The sequence below is a fragment of the Aythya marila genome, assembly GCF_965140915.1.
Source record: "Aythya marila genome assembly, chromosome: 2".
NCBI classification, from domain to species: Eukaryota; Metazoa; Chordata; class Aves; order Anseriformes; family Anatidae; genus Aythya; species Aythya marila.
The window spans coordinates 156,738,645-156,757,571 of record NC_139043.1 but is presented as its reverse complement, the minus strand read 5'-3'; the positions used below and the strand labels follow the sequence as shown (position 1 = coordinate 156,757,571).

Sequence of the window (18,927 nt, the reverse complement as noted above, 5' to 3'; positions counted from 1 at the left end):
ACACAGCTAAATCCTAAAAAAGCCCTTATAAACTATTGCTTGTCTACAAGAGGTCCTAGAAAATGTCTGAGGCTCCCTCCTCCTCTCTGCAATTAGCATACCTCCACTAAGTTGTGTTTCTTCAGTTTGCTGAAATGGCTTACTTTTCTGAACTTTAATCCTGCCTCTGTCTACTTTCATATCCACAAAGCTCCCAACATTACTACTGAGGCTGTGGCAAAGCCCCAGGACATGAACAAAAGGTTAATGGAGCTACTGGGTTAGCTTGGAGAACCACAGTATTCAGATAGTGACGCTAGGAATTTGGACACCACCACCAAGGGCTTCCTTTCTGCTGAAGTGTAACGCTTAGCAGAGCCATGCCTCCTTTCTCTGCTCACTTAGCCAGATCTAGAGGTGGAAAATTAAAAAAAGGAGAAAGAATAATGAATGAATGGATCAGAACAAAACCCTTTGAAACACCACTCAACTACGCCATTTCCCAGGAACAACAAAATCCTGAGGGCAGACCTGGAAAGCCAACCATTCCCCAAACATGACTAATGGCCAAAGAGCCAGCCCCGCTCGGCAGGGGACAGTCCCCTCTCCTGCACAGCAGTGCTGCGTGACCCCAGCCACCGCAGCTGCCTGTGCAGGAGAGGCTCAGGGGAACTGGCCCCCTGCTTCGGCAGGAAGGGTTTCAGCACAGGAATGACCAAGGCAGCGTGGAAATAAGTGGCAGGGCCAGGGACACTGATGTACCCAAAGCCACCATGCACCTTGTGCTGACTGGCAATGCCTGCCACAGAGGGTGACTGAGTGCACCCTCACTAAGCTTGCAGATGACACCAAGCTGGGGGGAAGTGTCGATCTGCTGGAGGGTAGGAAGGCCCTGCAGAGGGACCTGGACAGGATGGGTCGCTGGGCAGAGGCCATGGGATGAGGTTCAACATGGCTATGTGCCGGTTCCTGCACTTTGGTCACAACAACCCCATGCAATGCTACAGGCACGGGGCAGAGCGGCTGGAAAGCTGTGCAAAGGAAAAGGACCTGGAGGTGTTGGTTGATGCTCACCTGAACACGAGCCTGCAGTGTGCCCAGGTGGTCAAGGAGGCCAACGGCATCCTGGCTTGTATCAGGAACAGTGCAGCCAGCAGGACCAGGGAGGTGATCGGTCCCCTGTGCTCAGCTCTGATGAGGCCACACCTCGAGTGCTGCGTTCAGCTTTGGGCCCCTCAGTACCAGAAGGACATCGAGGCCCTGGAACGTGTCCAGAGAAGGGCTATGAAGCTGGTGAAGGGCCTGGAGCACAGGTCCTATGAGGAGCAGCTGAAGGAACTGGGGGTGTTTGGTCTGGAGAAGAGGAGGGTCAGGGGAGACCTTATTGCTCTCTGCAACTGCCTGAAAGGAAGGTGTGGGGAGCTGGGGGTCGGCCTCTTCTTGCAGATAACCAGCGATAGGCCTAGAGGAAATGGCCTCAAGTTGTGCCAGGGGAGGTTTAGGTTGGAAATTAGGAGAGATTTCTTCTCAGAAAGAGCAGTCAGGTATTGGGACGGGTTGCCCAGGGAGGTGGTGGGGTCACCGTCGCTGGGGGTGTTTAGGGAAAGGTTGGACGTGGTGCTTGGGGACATGGCCTAGCGTGTGACATTGGTGGTAGTGGGACAGTTGCACTAGATGTTCTTGGAGGTCTTTACCAACCTTAATGGTTCTATGATTCTGTGATCCAGCCTGCAAGCCCAGAGTTACTGCAGCCAAGGCCAGCGCCCTGTGCCTACCCACAACTCATATGATAGAAAAATGAGCCCATACGCCCCACACCTCCCATCCCACATGCAGAAAGGTACGTTTTCACAGCCAAGCAAGCAGAGAAAACCTCTTTGGTGCTGAAGCACCCAAGGGATGATGAAAATACCCAGTACTTCAGATGCAGTCTGCTCCCCCCTTCCAGGTCTGCCTGAGGCACGGGTTGGTTTCTGAACTCTTTTCTGAACCTTTGTTTTCTTGAGGGTACAGAATAAAGAGCTTCCGGCCTCTCTGCGGCAGAGCCCCAGCTCTCCACTCAAATGCTGCTAATGCAAGGAGACCCCTTTGTGTTCCCCACACTGACGCTAACACAGAGACAGGCATGAAGCCGTCCACGTCTGCACAGTCATGTTTCCGTGTCACAACCCAAACACCAGTCCTGCCAAGGGCACTGTGCCTGCCTGGGGACGGGGACCAGGACACAGGCGCCTTTGTTCCCGGTGTCACCTTGCTGCTCTCCTCTGATGGCCAGCCTCACGCTCCTGCCTGTGCCTGCAGGAGAGCCATCCCCATGGCTGCATGTCCCGGCTCCTCTCCCATTTTCTCACAAGAAGTAGCAGGCTGCTCGTGGGGGCTGCCTCAGTGCCAGGACGCCTCCTGCACACAGCAGACAAGAGGCTGCAGGGACATTTGTCTCCTCAGCCAAGCATGCTTTAAGCGGACTTCAACAAAGTGCTTTAGAAAGATGTGGCGTTTCTCAAGCTCAGCAGCACTTAGGGGGAGTCAGACACCCAGCTCATATAGCCACGGAGCCACAATGATCTGACACACAGGCCAATGTTTTTGAAATAAGGCAGTGACAACTTATATATCCAGAGACTTACATATCTAGAGGAACTGGGTCCGCACTGTAAACATGCCGTTCACACCAGAATTGCCCAAAACCTTCTTGCTTCTGCAGTTAAAACTATTAGGGTGCTCCTAGGTTCAGGTGCCCAAACAGCAGGACTCAGACATCTCCCCATTTCCTCAAAAACAACCTGTGACCCACAGGCTGCCTCAGACACAAAGGCCCAGAGCCACAGAGCTGTTCGGGTTGGGCAATTTTGCTGCAAGGAGTGAGCAAGCCAACAGCGCCTGGGTAACTGCTGTGCTGTGGGGTTTCCCTGCTGGAGGGAAGGAAGGAACACCATCCAGAGGGACCTTGACAGGCTCAAGAGGTGGACCTCTGCAAACCTCATGAGGTTCAACAAGGCCAAGCACAAGGTCCTGCATCTGGGCCAGGGCAATCCCAGGCACAAATACAGGCTGGGTGAAGAATGGATTGAGAGCAGCCCTGAGGAGAAGGACCTGGAAGTGCTGGTGGATGAGAAGCTTAACATGAGCCAGCAATGTACACTCACAGCCCAGAAAACCAACCATATCCTAGGCTACATCAAATGCAGGTCTAGGGAAGTGATACTCCCTGCTACTCTGCTCTCATGAGACCTCGCCTAGAGTACTGTGTTCAGCGCTGGGACCCCCAGCATAAGAAGGACACGGAAGTATTAGAATGAGTCCAGAGGAGGGCCACAAAGATGATCAAAGGGCTGGAACACCTCTCCTACAAAGACAGGCTGAGGGCGTTGGGGTTGTTCAGCCTGGAGAAGACCTTATAACAACCTTCTAATACCTAAAGGGGGCTACAGGAAAGCTGGAGAGGGACTCTGTCGGAGTGGAGCGGCAGGACAAGGAATAATGGCTTTAAACTAGAAGAGGGTAGGTTTAGATTAGATATAAGGAAGAAAGTCTTTACTCAGAGGCTGTTGAGGCAGTGGAACAGGTTGCCTAGGGAAGTTCTGGAAGTGTCACTGCCCATGACACGGGGGGGTTAGAATTAGATGATCTTTAAGGTCTCTTCCAACCAAAACCATTCCGTGATTCTATGATCTTATTACTCTTAGGAGAATTTCAAGTCCAGCTGTCAAACCCTGCTGGTACAGTCCCACTGCCTTCAGCAGGACAGCACATGTCTAATTAAAGGCAGGATCGACTGTGTAGCAGGAAAATAATTGCAACGTTCCTGGTGATTCATGAGCAAGACCAGGGCCTGGTTTCCCATGCTTTCAATGCTATCATGGGCTGGGGTCACAGGAACACCACCAGAACACAGAGGACTCAGCCACTGCAGGCAGGAGGTGTCATCAGTGAAATACAGCAGCTTGAGCAGCTCCTCAAAATTTTTGCAGCAAAACCAGGCCACATATTTGAGCCTTATGCTTCATTCACATTGTCCTGCTTAACATGGGCTTTACATCTGAAGCATTACCTGTGGAGGCAGCAAGAGACTGTTGGGCGCTCCATGGCCAAGGTGGCAGCACGCTGGAGCACGTGTCAGATCTAGCACTAGAAGTGTTAACAGAATTGGGGTTCCTCCTCTTACGTCTGTGATAAAAGAGAGATGGTCTTTGATGACCATACCAGTGGGATTGCCTTTGGGAAGCCCGCTGTATAGGAGAGATTCACGGAGAGCTGGGAGTAAAAAGAACACAAAGCAAAGCACTTCAAAATTGTTCAGCTTTAAGGTTGAACTCAGTCCTTCAAAATCACTGTGCTCAAAGCCAGCTCCTGACAGGTGAGGCCAAAGAGCCAGAAAGACTTCTATCCTACAGCTGACCAATGCAGGCAGGACGTCAGTCCCAGGACTGTGCAGCTCTCCTGGCAGAGCAGGAGTCAGCCCACTTGGAAGACCCAAGCACCCCCAGGCAGCACTAAATTTCACCACCAGAGCAGCACATTCCAGAGAGACCTTTCCCTACCCTGAAAGAAACGATCCAAGCAATATATATTGCCAGAACAGCTTGAAACAAGGAAAAGAATCATTCCCATCTGAAACATAGTGAGGTTTATGGACTTAACAGAGCAGAGGTCAAAAACATGATCATCACCACTGAGAGATCCAAACACCTGCAGCTTGGAGCTTCAGTGGCGAGGCCGCACCCCACCCTTACAAGAAAGCCCAGATGCCAAGGGGAAGGCATCACAGTGCCACCACTCAGGTATACCCTGACACCAGGACATTCCTCAGAGATCCCTGTGGCATTGGCAGGTTACTCTTTACACCTGAGCGAGCAAGACTACAGGCAGTGGATACGCATCCATCTGCCATCCCAAACAAGGGATCCTCCCCAATAGTCAGCTCCAATTATAGGGCCGTTCCATTCTCCACTCTTTCGCTAAACTAGCTTTAGCCTCTTCGGACCACAAGCAGATAATCACAAACACCCAAAAGGCAGCAACTCAGCAGAGTCCCAAGGAGAAGCAGCCGATCCTCTGCAACAGCCAAACACCAGCCACACGAGCCTTTGGCCAGGCTCGCATTTGCAGCCAGCCCCCCACGGAGAGGTCACCGTTCCCTAGGGCTTCAGCAAGGGCAGCAACGGGCTGTCCTCCCCACCAGCCCCCATACACGAGATGGGGCCGTTCCCCACCCTCCCACCCCAGGCAGAACACAACACGGAGACACTGGTGTGCAGCACGGGAGAGCCATGCACAGGGCCCTGGCTCCTCCTGGCTCACAGGGCAGGACAGCAGGCAGCGGCTCCTTGTGCCCCCGCACATACCAGAGCTGGAGAGACCTACGCACAGGCAGGCTGCTCCCCGGCTGCAGCCACGCAGCCCTCCGTAATGCAGACCGGCCGGATTTCCGACTATTTAACCCCGCGTATCAGGCCCTGAGGAATGCATTTCAAATATATAAAAGTACTTAAGCATCGGGGACACATTCCAGCTAAGACAAAGCAAGCTGTCTCTGAGCCAAAGGCGCACCAGCTGCTTCATCCCAGGCATTTAATCGGGGACTGAGGAATGCAGCCCCCTCAGGGGTAGAATGCAGCAACTGTTCGACTGCAAACACCGAGAATGCCCAAGCATTTAATGCAGAAGCAAAGTGAAATCTCTGGTCCAAACGAAATGACAAACTAATTCAGGGCTGCAGAAAGGAAATCCCCAAGCCAGAATTAGATCACCACAATTAACACTTTGCTCTTGCAGAGCTGTGGGGGTTTTCACTGGCTGCAGCAATTCATGGTCTTAGAGTGCATCTCAAAGGAAGAAGCAACACCATACAAACCCATAAGCAGAGGGGCCCTGCTGAAACCAGAGCACAAGCAGCCTCTACCCTGAGTCCTGTACAGGAGGCCTGGAAGAGTGCCACCAACACACCCTGGTTCCCCAGCGACATCTCCCACCGAAATCCTGCAGAAACATTCATCTGGAAAGATCTACCGAGATCACTTTGTGGGACAGGACTCTGGCGACAAATGAAGCAGCAAAACATAACACACGCCAAGTACTATCCAAAGACCTGTCCCTTATCAATTCTACCTTTTATCTGTTCCCATCCACTCCTTTCACAGAATGCCAGCCTCCCAGGAGTGGCCTTTTTCAGTCTCCATCACTCCAGGCTTACGAAGGGACCCAACGTACCCACCTAGTTCTCTTCTAAACCATCTTCTGACCAAAGAAAGGTCAGGTAGCAATTATAACAAAAAAAAAGAAAAAAAATACTTATCCATAATGCCACGAATGTTAGCAAAGGAGAACAATGTCAAGAGTTGGACAATTACCTGTTCCGATTATTTCAAGTGGGAATGTATTTTCTTGAGGCAGAAATCATATCACCCTGTACATTGACACAACAGACATCTCCAGCACTGGTAGTGACTTTGAGATGCATGATAAACGACACTCCAAAAAAAAAAAAAGCCAGAACAAACAAACAAAACCACAAATAATACTAATTTATAATGGAATACTAACTCTAATACTGAAACTGAGAAACTGAGACAAGGCAGACAACATCAAGTTTATGAATTGGTACAGAGCAGGGTATTCAGAGTATAGCAAATTCTAACCTTGGTGTTCATGAAGTGCATTTGGTGGACTGAAAATGTTTTTAAGAAGAGGTAAATGCCCCTGTGTGGAAGGAGACAGCAGGAGATTCTCAGACACAGAAGACAAAAACAATTCCTCTGAACAGGAAGCGCACAAATAGGAAGGTGCCAAGGTAGCTCTCTGGGGATCAGCTCAGACACACCGCATTAAATACCTTGAGCTAGGAATGGACGAAGGCGGAGCCCGAAGCCACAACGGACCTTGCAATGCAAGAGCTCTGCAGGCCACCACATCCCTCTGCCACAGCACACACCACGTCTCACGATCCACCACAATCTTTCATCACTGTGCCCTGCCTCATTCAAGTTGCTGTCAGGCAGACAGTGAAGCAATGTTATGAAATCAAGTGCCCAAAGACTGGAGAAAAGCAAATGCCACTCCTATCTTCTAGAAGGACAAGGAGGACAACCTAAAGAACTACAGGCTGGTCAGCCTCACCTCGATCCCTGGGAAGGCGATGGAGCAGCTCATCCTGGAAACTATTTCTATGCACATGAGAGAAAAGAAAATCAACAGGAGCAGTCAGCACGGACTCACCAAGGGGAAGTCACACCTGACCAAACAGATAAGCTTCTACAGTGAAACAACCAGCCGGACGGATGGCAGGGAGAGCATCGTGCCCAAAACTCCCTCATGGAGATGCTGCTGATGTACGGGCTGGATGAGCAGACAGCAAGGTGGGTAGAAAACTGGTTGAACTGAGCAGCCAGGCTCAGAAGGTGGTCAGTGGTGCAAAGTCTAGTTGGAGGCCTGTAAGGCATGGCAGTGCCCCAAGGGTTAATACTGAGTCCAGTCCTATTTAACATCTTCATTAATGATCTGGACAATGGGACAGAGTGCACCCTCAGTAAGCTGGCATGAAACTGGGGGCAGTGGTGGACACACCACAGGACTGTGCAGCCACCCAGAAGGACCCTGACAGGCTGGAGAGGTGGACTGACAAGAGTCTCAAAAGGTCCTGTGCCTGGGGAGGAAGAGCTCTGGGCACAGGGCATGTTGAGGGCCACCAGCCTGGAAAGCAGCTTGGCAGAAAAGACCCTGGAGCCAGCAGTGTGCCCTTGTCACTAAGAGACTAAGGGTATCCTTGCCTGCATTGCGCAAAGCATTGCCAGCAGGTCAAGGAAGGTGATCCTGCCCCTCTGCACAGCACTGCTGAGGTCACATCTGGAGGGCTGGCTCCAGTTTGGGGCTTCCCAGTACAAGAGAGAAATGGGCATACCGGACAGAGTCCAGCAAAGGCCTACAAACGTGAGGAAAACATTCACAGGCTCCTGTGAGGAGAGCCTGAGAGAGCTGAGACTGTGAGCCTGGAGAAGAGGAGGCTCAGAGGAATCTTACCAATGTCTAGAAACACCTGAAGGGAGGGTGCAAAGAAGATGGAGCCATGCTCTCGTCAGCTGTGCCTGGTGGCCTGCACAAGAGACAATGGGCACAAACTGGACCACAAGAGATTCCCCCTGATTGTCAAGAAACATTTTGTTGTGCGGGTCACAGAGCACTGGCACAGGCTGCCCAGACAGGCTCACCCCGTGGAGATCTTCAAAACCCACCTGGACATGGTCCTGGGCAACCTGCTCTAGGTGGCCCTGATTAATTGGGGAATGGACCAGATGACCTCCAGAGGTCCCTTCCAACCTCACCCATTCTGTGATTCCATGAAACTCAGGAATTTCATGGACCTAAAGAGATTCACCTAGTCCTGCCTTTAGCCCTAAGCATCAGTGAGACACCCCCCAAATTATTGCTGGCAGATGCTCAGAAAATAGTCAAAGGGAATAAACAGAGATCTTACACGCAAGCAGATCAGGTTAATGATCAAACGATTTGCAGGGCCACTGTGATGCTGAATTTATTCTTTAGAGGCCTAGAACAGGAGCAAGGGAAGGTGAACCTATGCTAGGAGTTGTCACTGAGGAATAAGAAAAATCTCAAAGGTGCAAATGCAGCCGATGTACCCAAAGGTATGGAAAACATTACTGACATTATACAGAGACATATCTAGAAGTCTACACAATACCAAGATGAGCTGAACCCAAAGGAGAGCCTGAGTAGGTATTTCCATTGATGACCTCACTTCATTGTATAAAGCCAACGAAAGGGAAGATTTGGTAAGAAGAAGCCCTGTTTAGGCCACAGCACCAAAATCTTCATGAATCCTTTGCTTTACTGAACCTCACCTCTCAGTACGCCTTTTTACCTCGCTGTTACACTCCTTTGAACTGAGCTCCTTTGGAGATCCACACAGGGCAACACACCTATACACTGTGCAAAAAGAAAGCCGACCACACACCTTGCAGCTCACTGAGAAATGACAATGGTCAATTCTTATTTGTAGGCCATAGAACACAGAATTACTTCCTTCTTCCTCTTTCCTGTTCTCTTGTTTGCATCTCCAAGAGTTGTATTGGCTCTTTTTTCCATAACTGAGCTTGTTCTCAGCTATTAATGCTCCAGCACAAGTCCTTACCCTAGAACCTTACCTGGTGACTAGTCACCATCCAGGATTTGCAAGACAGAAGGTTTCTGTACAGAGAGGGAAGGATAAGGGTGAAAAGGCCTGCAGTATTTCAACTTCTGGGCAGCAGCACATCCAGAATATCTGGCTTTTGGAAAATAAAACCACATCCATTTGTACACATTAACTCATATGGCTCCTGAAAGGCATTGAGAAGCATGCCAACTCTGTGCACAGGTCTCATAACAATCAAGTGAAACCAGTTTCTTGGCTAGTTTTGTTAAGCAAATGCAGCTTGCCGTTTTGACAAAGCCTGTGATGCAGAGCATTCACATGCAGGAAAAGAGAAGGTGCCCGGTGCGCATTCAGCCCTCGCTGGGCACCCAAGCATGCTGAGTCTCGTTATGGCAGGGTGAAACACTGAGGAGGCCAGTCACTGGTGATTCATGGCTCCCCGACTTTCTCAGGGAAGGGCTATTAGCATGCAGAGATTAAAAGGAACAGCTTCACTCCTCCGTGGAAGTAAATAAAAGCCGAGATCCTCCTCGCAAGCCCCAGATGCCAGGAAATTAAAAGCTGCTCTTAATTAGGCTTGCAACGCCCCACCTTGTCTTGGGAAAGTGACAAATACCACTCTCGGGTTTCACCCTGCTCAGAGCAGCAGGATCCCAGGCCTGGGACAAAGGACACCGATGCTGCTGCCCCGGGCTAGCTGCAGCCAAACAGGAGGAACCGCTGAAACCCGGAGTGCTTCTACCAGCTTGGAAGTTGCCCTGCCATGATGCAAATAGCAACAAGCCAGAACAGGAAGGAATCTGCAGCAGACCTACAAGGCCTCCCTTCTCTCCTTGGAGTTCTAGCCAGGCATCCCTCTCCTCTATTTTTCAGTGCAAGATGAAAACACCTCGCTGGACAGCTGGGGGGAAGTCTTCTGCACTGGACCCACTTTATCACGGGAGTTTGGGTAAAGAAAAAGCAAAGGAACAGAACTGCACCCCCTCAGCTATACATTCCTAAGGGCTTGCCTCTTCAGCACCATCACTAAAAACTTGGTATCAAATCTAGCTCTATTATTTCCTCCTTTTTCCCCCACTCTTCGGATGAGCCTTGCCTGCCCCACCCGAACTCACTTCACTCCCTGCCAGGTATCCTTCCAGCAAAAGGTCTGCAGCGCCCTGCGGCCGACACTGCCTGGATGTCTCCTCCCTGCCCCACATCAACTTGCTCACTATTTTCAGTTCCTACTCAGCTCCACCTCCTCCTCCTCCCACACACTCCAGGTCCTACAATCTCTGCTCCACCCAGGTTTCTTCCGACATCTCCCTTTTGCCTTCCCGTACTCCAACCCGAGCACTCCTCAGAAAACACACCAAGAGTCTGGACGCCTCCCGACTATGATCTGCTCCATCCACCGCCTCCACGTTCCTCCGCTGAACGCCAGACTCCCTTCATTCCTTTCTGGTGAGACCTGCACCTCTGAGCTGCTCTCACAAACAGTGGGCTGTGCGAGTCAGGTGCCTCTTGTAGCTCTAATCTAGCGATCTAGCAAGCTGCACTCTTGAAAACCACGTCCCTAGCTGAAGGACTTCATCCTGCTGCTGTGAGGTGCTACACACGGTCCTGCAGGAATCACTTTATACAAGCGAGGCAGGGAACAGGTCAGCACAGCGCAAGGCACGTTGTCCTCTAGAATTCAGGCACCCCAGTGAAGAGCGCAGAGAACTTATCAAATAAAATTCACCACTTTCCATTAAACCATGCTGTATCACCCTGGCAGCAAATCCCTGCAACAAGGCAGCAGATGTTCCCAACATAGATTTAATCTATCACTTCAAATAACCAGAGTTCAGTCACCATAATGAAAAATCCGTACTCAAAACAAGAAAGATTCCACATGGGACAAATGAAAAAGGAGCAAGAGCAGACAGATGACTATTCAGCACTGCAGAAAGGAGAGAAACAAGCAGTCACTTCTACAACTTGGAAGAAAGAGTTCAGGAAAGTGTGGTGTCATTAAGAAATGCCAGGAGGCAGACAGATCATCTAATCAGATCAAAAGCGAAACAGTAGCAGGAAAGGGACCTGGGAAGTTCTGGAACACACGAAAATGATGCCACAGAATGAACAAGACATTGCCAGTGTTTCTGGACTCCAGATTAAATGGAATAAATAAGAGTATGTCAGACAGAGACGGCCTGGTAAGGGGATAAGGTAAGTAAGAAAACCCACAGAGGAGGGGTCAGATAAATTCAAACATTTTAAAAGGAAGTTATTTGTTAACTGTAAAACAGAAGGACCTTTTCAAAAGTCAGCCTCCCCTCCATTCTTTTGCTTAGACCACCTCCACACAGATGCCTTCCCCCAAAATCCTTCCTGAGCCCTTAAAAACAAGCTTGTTCTGGTCAAGCTTGCTTTAGAGCCCGTGTGCTCTCTCTCATTCACATTCTTCCAACTCATCTCCATTTGCTGCTCTCCTCTCCCTCCCGTACACACACCTCAGTATTCCTCTAAAACCGTTCCCCCAAGGAACAGACACGTGCAGTTCTACTCTGTGAAACCAGCACGTTTTCCTTTCCCTGTATCTTCCTCCATGGTACGCACAAATCCTCCTCCCCGCATCTCTCTCACACAAAAGGCACATCTTTCCGTGAAGTGCTTCTCACCTGGAAGGGACCCTCCCCACCCCAACCAAAGACCCCTCTGATTGCTGTCCCTGAGGGAAACGTGTGCCCAGAGCACGCACTGCTGTCCTCTCTTCCCCTGGTGAAAGGGCAATTTACTTTCAATTTTCATCCACCTCACCTAACACACAGATTCTCACCCCTCTATTAGATCCATGTCCATGACCACACAGTCCGCAGCAGTAATACCCCTTAATAACACCCTTCCCGCATGTGATTTGTGTGTAGGGAACGACACCTGGAACTAAAAAGCGCAGCTCCGAACTGCAGAAAACACGCGGACATACTGGGTCATGCCTCAGGCGGGTCTGACCTTGCAGCCTTGTTCTACCAAAGACCATCAACTTCGTCTGGACTACCCGACCATCCGCGTCACCAGCTGGAGGAAATGTGGTAGGGGTGGCTGCAAAGGGAAAAACTTTAGGACCTATTTCTGCTCGCTCTTCCTGACATGTCTCCAGGACACAGCACATCTCGGCAGCATCCACCAGCTCCTTTGCTTTATTCAAGAGTGGCCAGCACTTAGAGGTACTATGCTCATTGCCCCAGCTGTGTGTATTTGACCCTCACCCTGCTTGTGAGGGAGAGGGCATTTAGATTTTGCTAGAGATAGCTGGTGGCTCTCACTGCTGGAGAAAGCCCATAGCTGCTGCAGACAGTATTCGATACAGAAGAGCGTGACTACATGAAGTCCAAAACAGTACTTTTAGGTCTCTCCCAGGATATGCAGCATAAGCCACTTCTCAGTCAAACACGAGGGCTTTGTATTTATTCATTTTTGGTTGTCTTCTCTTTCAGGAGCCCATGTAAACTTTGAGCATCTGTTATGTCATCTGACAAGTAATTCCACACTTCAGGTTAACTACAGCGTGCATGAAAAATTGTTTCTGAACTGAGCCCTTTTTGGTTTCAGTTAATGCCCTCGGTCCTTGGGCTCCAAGAACCAGTGGTCAGTTGCTCCCTGTTCAATCCCCGCAGGCCATTTGTGGTACTCCAGACATCTACCATCTGACGGAGGAGTGGCACTATCTTTTTCAGACTGAGGAGACCTCGCGGACTTTTCTTTGCCTTGTGTGAAAGCTGTTGCATACCCCCTATCAAGCCTTCTGTTCCCCATTCTCTGTATCCCTTCTGACTTTACCACACCTCTTTTGAGATTGGAGGACCAGAAGCACCATTCGTGATCATATAAGATTATTTTTCTCTTCTCTATTGCTTTTTCTAATAATCCCTCACCAGAAAACTCTAGAAACTGGGGACAACTCCATCACCAGACAGGGAACCCATGATCACAACAAGGACTCTGATGGTCCAAAGCAGAACAGTACAAGTAGTTGGAGTGACAGCAGGAAGGAGATGGTGGTTAGGACAGACACACAGCACCTGCTTCCACAGACAGCATTATACCTATCTGATCACTGACCAAATAAAGTAGTATAAAATTTGCATTTGTTGTCCAAAAGATGTTTTTCAAAAGTTAACATAAAAGAAAACACAGTATCTTCAGCTTATGTAGAAGTCTAACCAGTTTCTACATAAACACAAAGTAAGACTCTGAGTATTCAGAGGGATAAGGAGGAGTTGCGCAGTGCGAGGATCGGCAAGTTCATTGCCGATGTGATGCAATTAGCCTCCTCTGCAAAAGAGACTGATACTCATTCATAAGTCCTAACCTGCCTGTAACACAAATTTTCCAGTAGTTTGAGAAAGGTCCCCACCTAAATTGTACAATGATCCCCAGACACATGATGGAAGAAAGCTGACAGAAGGATCATACTAGTGTCACTATAACTGAAAAGCAGGGGTTGTTTTTTTTTTCCAGATTCTTTTTTCCCTAAAATTTACGTCAATAAGAAAAGCATAAGTAGTTTAACAAGAAACTTTAAAACAAAGAATAATTACCTTTTTTCTTAATGTTTTAATAAAAAAGTAGCTTAGACCATATTTACTCTGATGAGCACCTATCCAAACGTGCTACAGTGAAATACTTTTTCCAGCACAAAACTTTTTTTAACTGAAAAGTTCGTTAAGTATCACTAACTAACGGTGGGAAGCAGTCACAGCAGCAAGCCTGCTGAAGTTCCAGAAGCATTTGAACAACACTTCAGACATGGTTTGATTTATGGGTGCTCCTGTATGAAGCCAGGAATTGGACTCAATGATCATTGTGGGTCCCTTCCAACTTAGGATACTCCATAATTTTTACAGTTTTTGTACAATTTTGACAGGGAATACATGGAAAAACTTCCTCTATAACACCCTATAGCTCAGTAATGTTTAAAAGTGCTCTCCTTCCTGAGAGGCAAGCACACGCACAGGTTCAAATTCCAGTTCTTGTTTGCAGTATTCTATGCTTCAGAGTAACCAGCAGAACAGGAACGCCATCGTTTCTGCTTTGGTTGAATGGTACTGTAAGGAAAAAATAAAGGCTCTGCCTTGTGAAAGCAAACCCTTTAGGAGTCAGAGGTGTCTGGGTCAAGCCCGCAGCTGTCTGCAGAGCAGATCTCCCACCCTCTACTACAGAAGAATCACACTGGCATGGTGTGCGTACAAAGCATTTATCACCAGCATTATCTGCACAGAGAGCACTGAGGCTAAACAGAACAGCAAAAGAAGGTACAAGCGCAGGCTTAAGTCCCGGACAATAAGAATAAAATGCTTCTTCGATACCTGTTCCGGCTTACAGGCTAAAACTGAGCTTTTACATTCACACCGTGCCTCTCCTAGCAGCCAGCACGGCTCACGGGACCCCCGGCGGGCCGCCCCTCCGCAGGGCAGCCTCGCTCCCTTCCCCGCGGGGCTCCCGCTGCGAGCGGCGGCGCTGCGCCCACCTTCCCCCGGGAGCACGGCGGAGGGGCCGGGAGGGGGGGGGGGGGAAGAGGCCGCGGTGCCTGCGGGGCGAGCGGGGCGCGGGACGCGGCGCGGCCCCTGAGGAGGCCGCTGCCGGGAGCGGAGCGGGGCAGGGCCGGGCCGGGCCGGGCCGGGCAGGCCGCGGGGTCCCCTCGCCGGGCCGGGGCAGCGCCCGCCCGCCCGTAGGGCCGGGGCCGGCCCAGGGGAGAAGCCCCCGGACCCCCCCCCGGCATCGCGGCGGGACGGGAGCGGCCGAGCCGCCACCAGGCTCCGCCCGGCAACCGGAGGGGAGGCAGGGGGGCGACGCGCGGGCCGGGGCCGGGGCCGGGCCGGGGGCAGCGCCCGGAGCTCGGGGGGCCGGGGCCGGGGCCCGCGGCTGCGCGCTCGGCCGTCCGCGGCCTCACCTTGGGCAGCTCGCGGAGCTGGTTGGCGTCCAGCAGCAGCTCCTCCAGCGAGCGGCTGTAGCGGTAGATCTCCTCGGGCACGGCCTGCAGCGAGCAGTGCCGCCGGTCCAGCGCCTCCACGTGCCGGTTGCAGCGCCAGAGCGGCGGCATGCAGCGCAGCATCGCGCCGGGCCGCGCCGGGGCTCGGCCGCGATCGGCTTCGGCGCGTCAGGGGCGGGCCCGGCCGGGAGCGGCCGCGCCGGGAAGGGGCCGCCCGAGGGAGGGCCCGGATGTGCGGCGGGGCGGGCGCCGCGCTAGGGCCGGGCCGCAGGCCCCGGAACCCCCCCCGGTGCCGCCTCCGCCTCCGCGCCGCCCCCCGGCTCGGGCCTGGCCGCCGCGCTCGGGCCCCGCCGCTCCCGCCCGGGCCCGCTCCAAGCCCGGGGCCGCGCCGCCCCCCGCGAGCGGCCCTGGGAAACCGAGTCCGCGGCCGCCGCCGCCGCTCCCGCCCTGCCCCGCGCCGCCCGCCCCGGCCCGGCCCCGGCCCCGCCCGCCCCTGCGCCGCCCCCCGGCCGGGCCGCCCAGCGCAGGAGGGGCCGGGGCGGGGAGCGGCGGCTCCGAGGGGCCGGTACCGAGCGGGGCCCGGGGGAGGTGGGCGCGGGGCCCGCTGCTCCGGCCTCAGCGCCGGGCGGTCGCAGGAGCCGGCTCCGAAAGCAGCCGCAGCGGCGTTGAGGCTAACGGCGATCCGCAGCCCGTGGTGCCGCACCTCGCCCCTGAGAGCAGAAGGACACCGGGACTCCTGGCGGTCAGCCTCCGGCCTGGGCTGCTCCGTAGGCACACCCCGGGAGCCGAAGGGAAACAACCCGCGTTACACAGGGGGGCTCCGGGGTAGCCGGGACCACTCGCTAGAACTGGGTGCACTTCTGGGCTGCTCCTGGGCATCGAGTTCATAACGTGTGAAATGAATTGGAAAGCACGGTGGAGAAGAAGAAGAAAAAAAACACGGCTTATGCCCTTATGTAAAGCAGTACGGTGCACCAACGTCTGATGCTCCTTGCCCTTGACAAGTTACAGTTACATACAACAGCAATCAGAAATATGATTTTTGTTTTTTATGAAGAGAGCTCAAACAATGCCTCCACATAGAAATACGTGAGGCAAGGGAGCACAACAGAAGTCTGTAAAGCCCAAGTACTCCGAAAGAAACAACAGCAACGATCACCTCCTCCCACCCCCAGAAAGAAGCATAATCAGCCAAGTAGGTACTGGCAGACACCTGAAATGCATAGGTTCTGGTCACTTACAGCTCAAGGAAAAAAAGCTTGATGTTGTGTCTCTATTCAGACTACACCCATCAGAATAAATGATTTTTTTTAAAGAAAGGGATTATATTTATCTACCCTACTGAAACTCTAATAAATAGCAATACATCATATGATTTATCCTCTCCCTAACGAGGGGAAAAACAAAAAAACAATAATATTTAAGCTTAATGAAAATGTTAATACAACAGCAGGCATGAAACTAATTCTTAATGCTATGTTTCCAACTTTGACAAGTTCAAAAGCTTTGTACATCTTCCCTACGCTAACTTCATTTTGATACTACTCTCAAGGACCCTGTTTTTTTTAAGGGGTCATAACATCAAGGCACAACAAAAACACTGCAAGGGCTTTGAGCAACAGAAGCCATTTAACAGCAGCTCCCATAAGGGCATAGTGCTTGTCAGCCCATAGCTACAGAAGTTCCAAAGGCACGTAGCATTGCTCATCTCAAACCATCGAGAGATGGAAAGGAAGCTGAACATAGCTGACAAATCTGAGGATTTGACATGCTTTTCTCTGGAAACCTATCTTCCCTAATTAGTGAACAATGAAACTACGTTTTCTGTTTTAAGCTTTTCTTGCTCTATCCAGGTGTTAGACGCATAGGACTAAGCCAGCTCTGCCTGTGCTGCAGTTCCTCCATGCGCTGAACTGCTGTTAAGGTTTTATCAATCCACCACAGGAAGGACCCGATGCTGAATCAGGGCTAACACGCAAGACTTGCAAGACAAACTGAAGGTAAAGTTTATGATGGACTACTTGAAAAATCCCATCACAGCCTTGTTCCCATCTGTATTTGGTGCTGTCATAATCTGCAGGGCTGTTTCTGAGATGACCAGGTTTCTCTGAACAGACATCATTACACTTGAATGCTTGGCTGCTGCAGAGCAGACACTGACTGCAGAACACTACAGAGTGCAGACTAGGATGAGAACACCAAAAAATTAAGCTGATCATTCTTTTGTTTGTTATTGTAACCCTTACCTATCAGTTGCTGGCCTCTGAACCATATTCATTCCATGCTTGCCCCTCTCTACACTTTTGCCTAGAAACCTGCATGTCATTCACTGCCTTGGACAAGATGGGCCCTTTTGTCTAAAACAGTAGAATCATAGAATGGTTCAAGTTGGAAGAGACCTTAAAGACCATCTAGTTCTAACCCCTCTCCCCTGGGCAGGGGCACGTTCCGCTAGACCAGGTTACCCAAAGCCCCATTCAACTTGGCCTTGAATGCTTCTAGGAAGGAGGCATCCACAACGTCCCCGTGCAACCTGCTTAAATATCTTGACACCCTCAGAATAAAGAATTTATTATGCAATTTATTCTAATCTAAATCTACACTCTTTTAGTTTAAAACCATCGTCCCTTTTCCTGTCACTACACTCCCTGTTAAAGAGCCTGTCTCCAGCTTTTGTGTAGGCCCCCTTTAGGTACTGGAAGGCCACTGTCAGGTCTCTCTGCAGCCTTATCTTCTCCCAGCTGAACCCCAACTCTCTCAGCCTGTCTTCATAGGAGAGGTGTTAGGATTGGTGCCCTTAATCATCTTTGTGGCCCTCCTCTGGACTTGTTCTAATACTTCTGTTTGCTTGTGTTGGGGATCCCAGAGCTGAATGCAGGACTCCAATTGGGGTCTCATGAGAGCAGAGCAGAGGGGGACAATCCCCTCCCTTGAACTGCTGGTCATACTTCTTTTGATGCAGCCTTTAGGTTGGTTTTCTGGGCTGCAAGTGCACATTGCTGGCTCATCTTTGATATTTTGTCCACCAATACCTTCGAGTCCTTCTCCACAGGGCTGCTCTCTATCCACTCATTGCTTAATCTGTATCCATGTTTGAGATTGCCCCAACCCAGGTGCATGATCTTGCACTTGGTTTTACTGAAATTCAAGAATTTCATGCGTGCTCACCTCTCAAGCCTGTCAAGGCCCCTCTGGATGGCATTCCTTCTCTCTAGCACGTCGACCACACCACATGGCTTTGTGTCATCCGCAAACTTGCTGAGGGTGCACTTGATGCTACTGTCCAAAAACACCAAGAAAGAAGTTAAATAGCGCTACTCCCAGTACAGACACTGGGGGAAATCACTTGTTATTGACCTCCACCTGGACATCGAGCTGTTGACCGCAACTCTGAACATGACCATCCAGCCAACTCCTTATCCACCAGGTGGTCCAACCATCAGATCGATGCGTCTCCATTTTAGAGACAAGCATACCACGGGGGACAGTGTCAAATGCTTTGCACAAGTCAGGGTAGATGTTGTCAGTCTCTCTTCCCTTATTCACCAGCGTTGCAATCCCATCATAGAAGACCACCAAGTTTGTCAGGCACAATCTGCCCTCAGTGAAGCCACGTTAGCTGTCAGTCACCTCCTTGTTTTCCCTGTGCCTCAGCATGGCTTCCAGGAGGATCTGCTCAATGATCTTGCCAGGCACAGAGGTGAGACTGACTGGCCTGTAGTTCCCCAGGTCTTCCTTTTTTCCCTTTCTGAAAATAGGGGCTGTTTCCCCCTTTCCAGTCACTGGGAACTTCAGACAGCCACAACTTTCCAAATGTGATAGTGGCTTTGCAACTTCAGAT

At 51.1% G+C, this 18,927-nt stretch overlaps 1 protein-coding gene across 31 annotated transcripts in view; it reads right to left on the bottom strand.

Annotated features, from left to right (window-relative positions):
* SCRIB (scribble planar cell polarity protein) overlaps positions 1–15,495 on the bottom strand; it is a 117,227-nt gene extending 101,732 nt beyond the window's left edge. For 12 of the 31 annotated variants that reach the window (XM_082753405.1, XM_082753416.1, XM_082753430.1 and 9 more), the window contains exon 1: positions 15,048–15,494. In XM_082753405.1, coding sequence (XP_082609531.1) covers positions 15,048–15,209 — 162 coding nt within the window. In that variant the 5' untranslated portion in view covers positions 15,210–15,494. Of the gene's footprint in view, positions 1–15,047 lie in introns of all 31 variants that reach the window. The other 19 variants (XM_082753409.1, XM_082753410.1, XM_082753413.1 and 16 more) reach the window with 4 other exon arrangements.
* Positions 15,496–18,927: the final 3,432 nt, after the last annotated feature.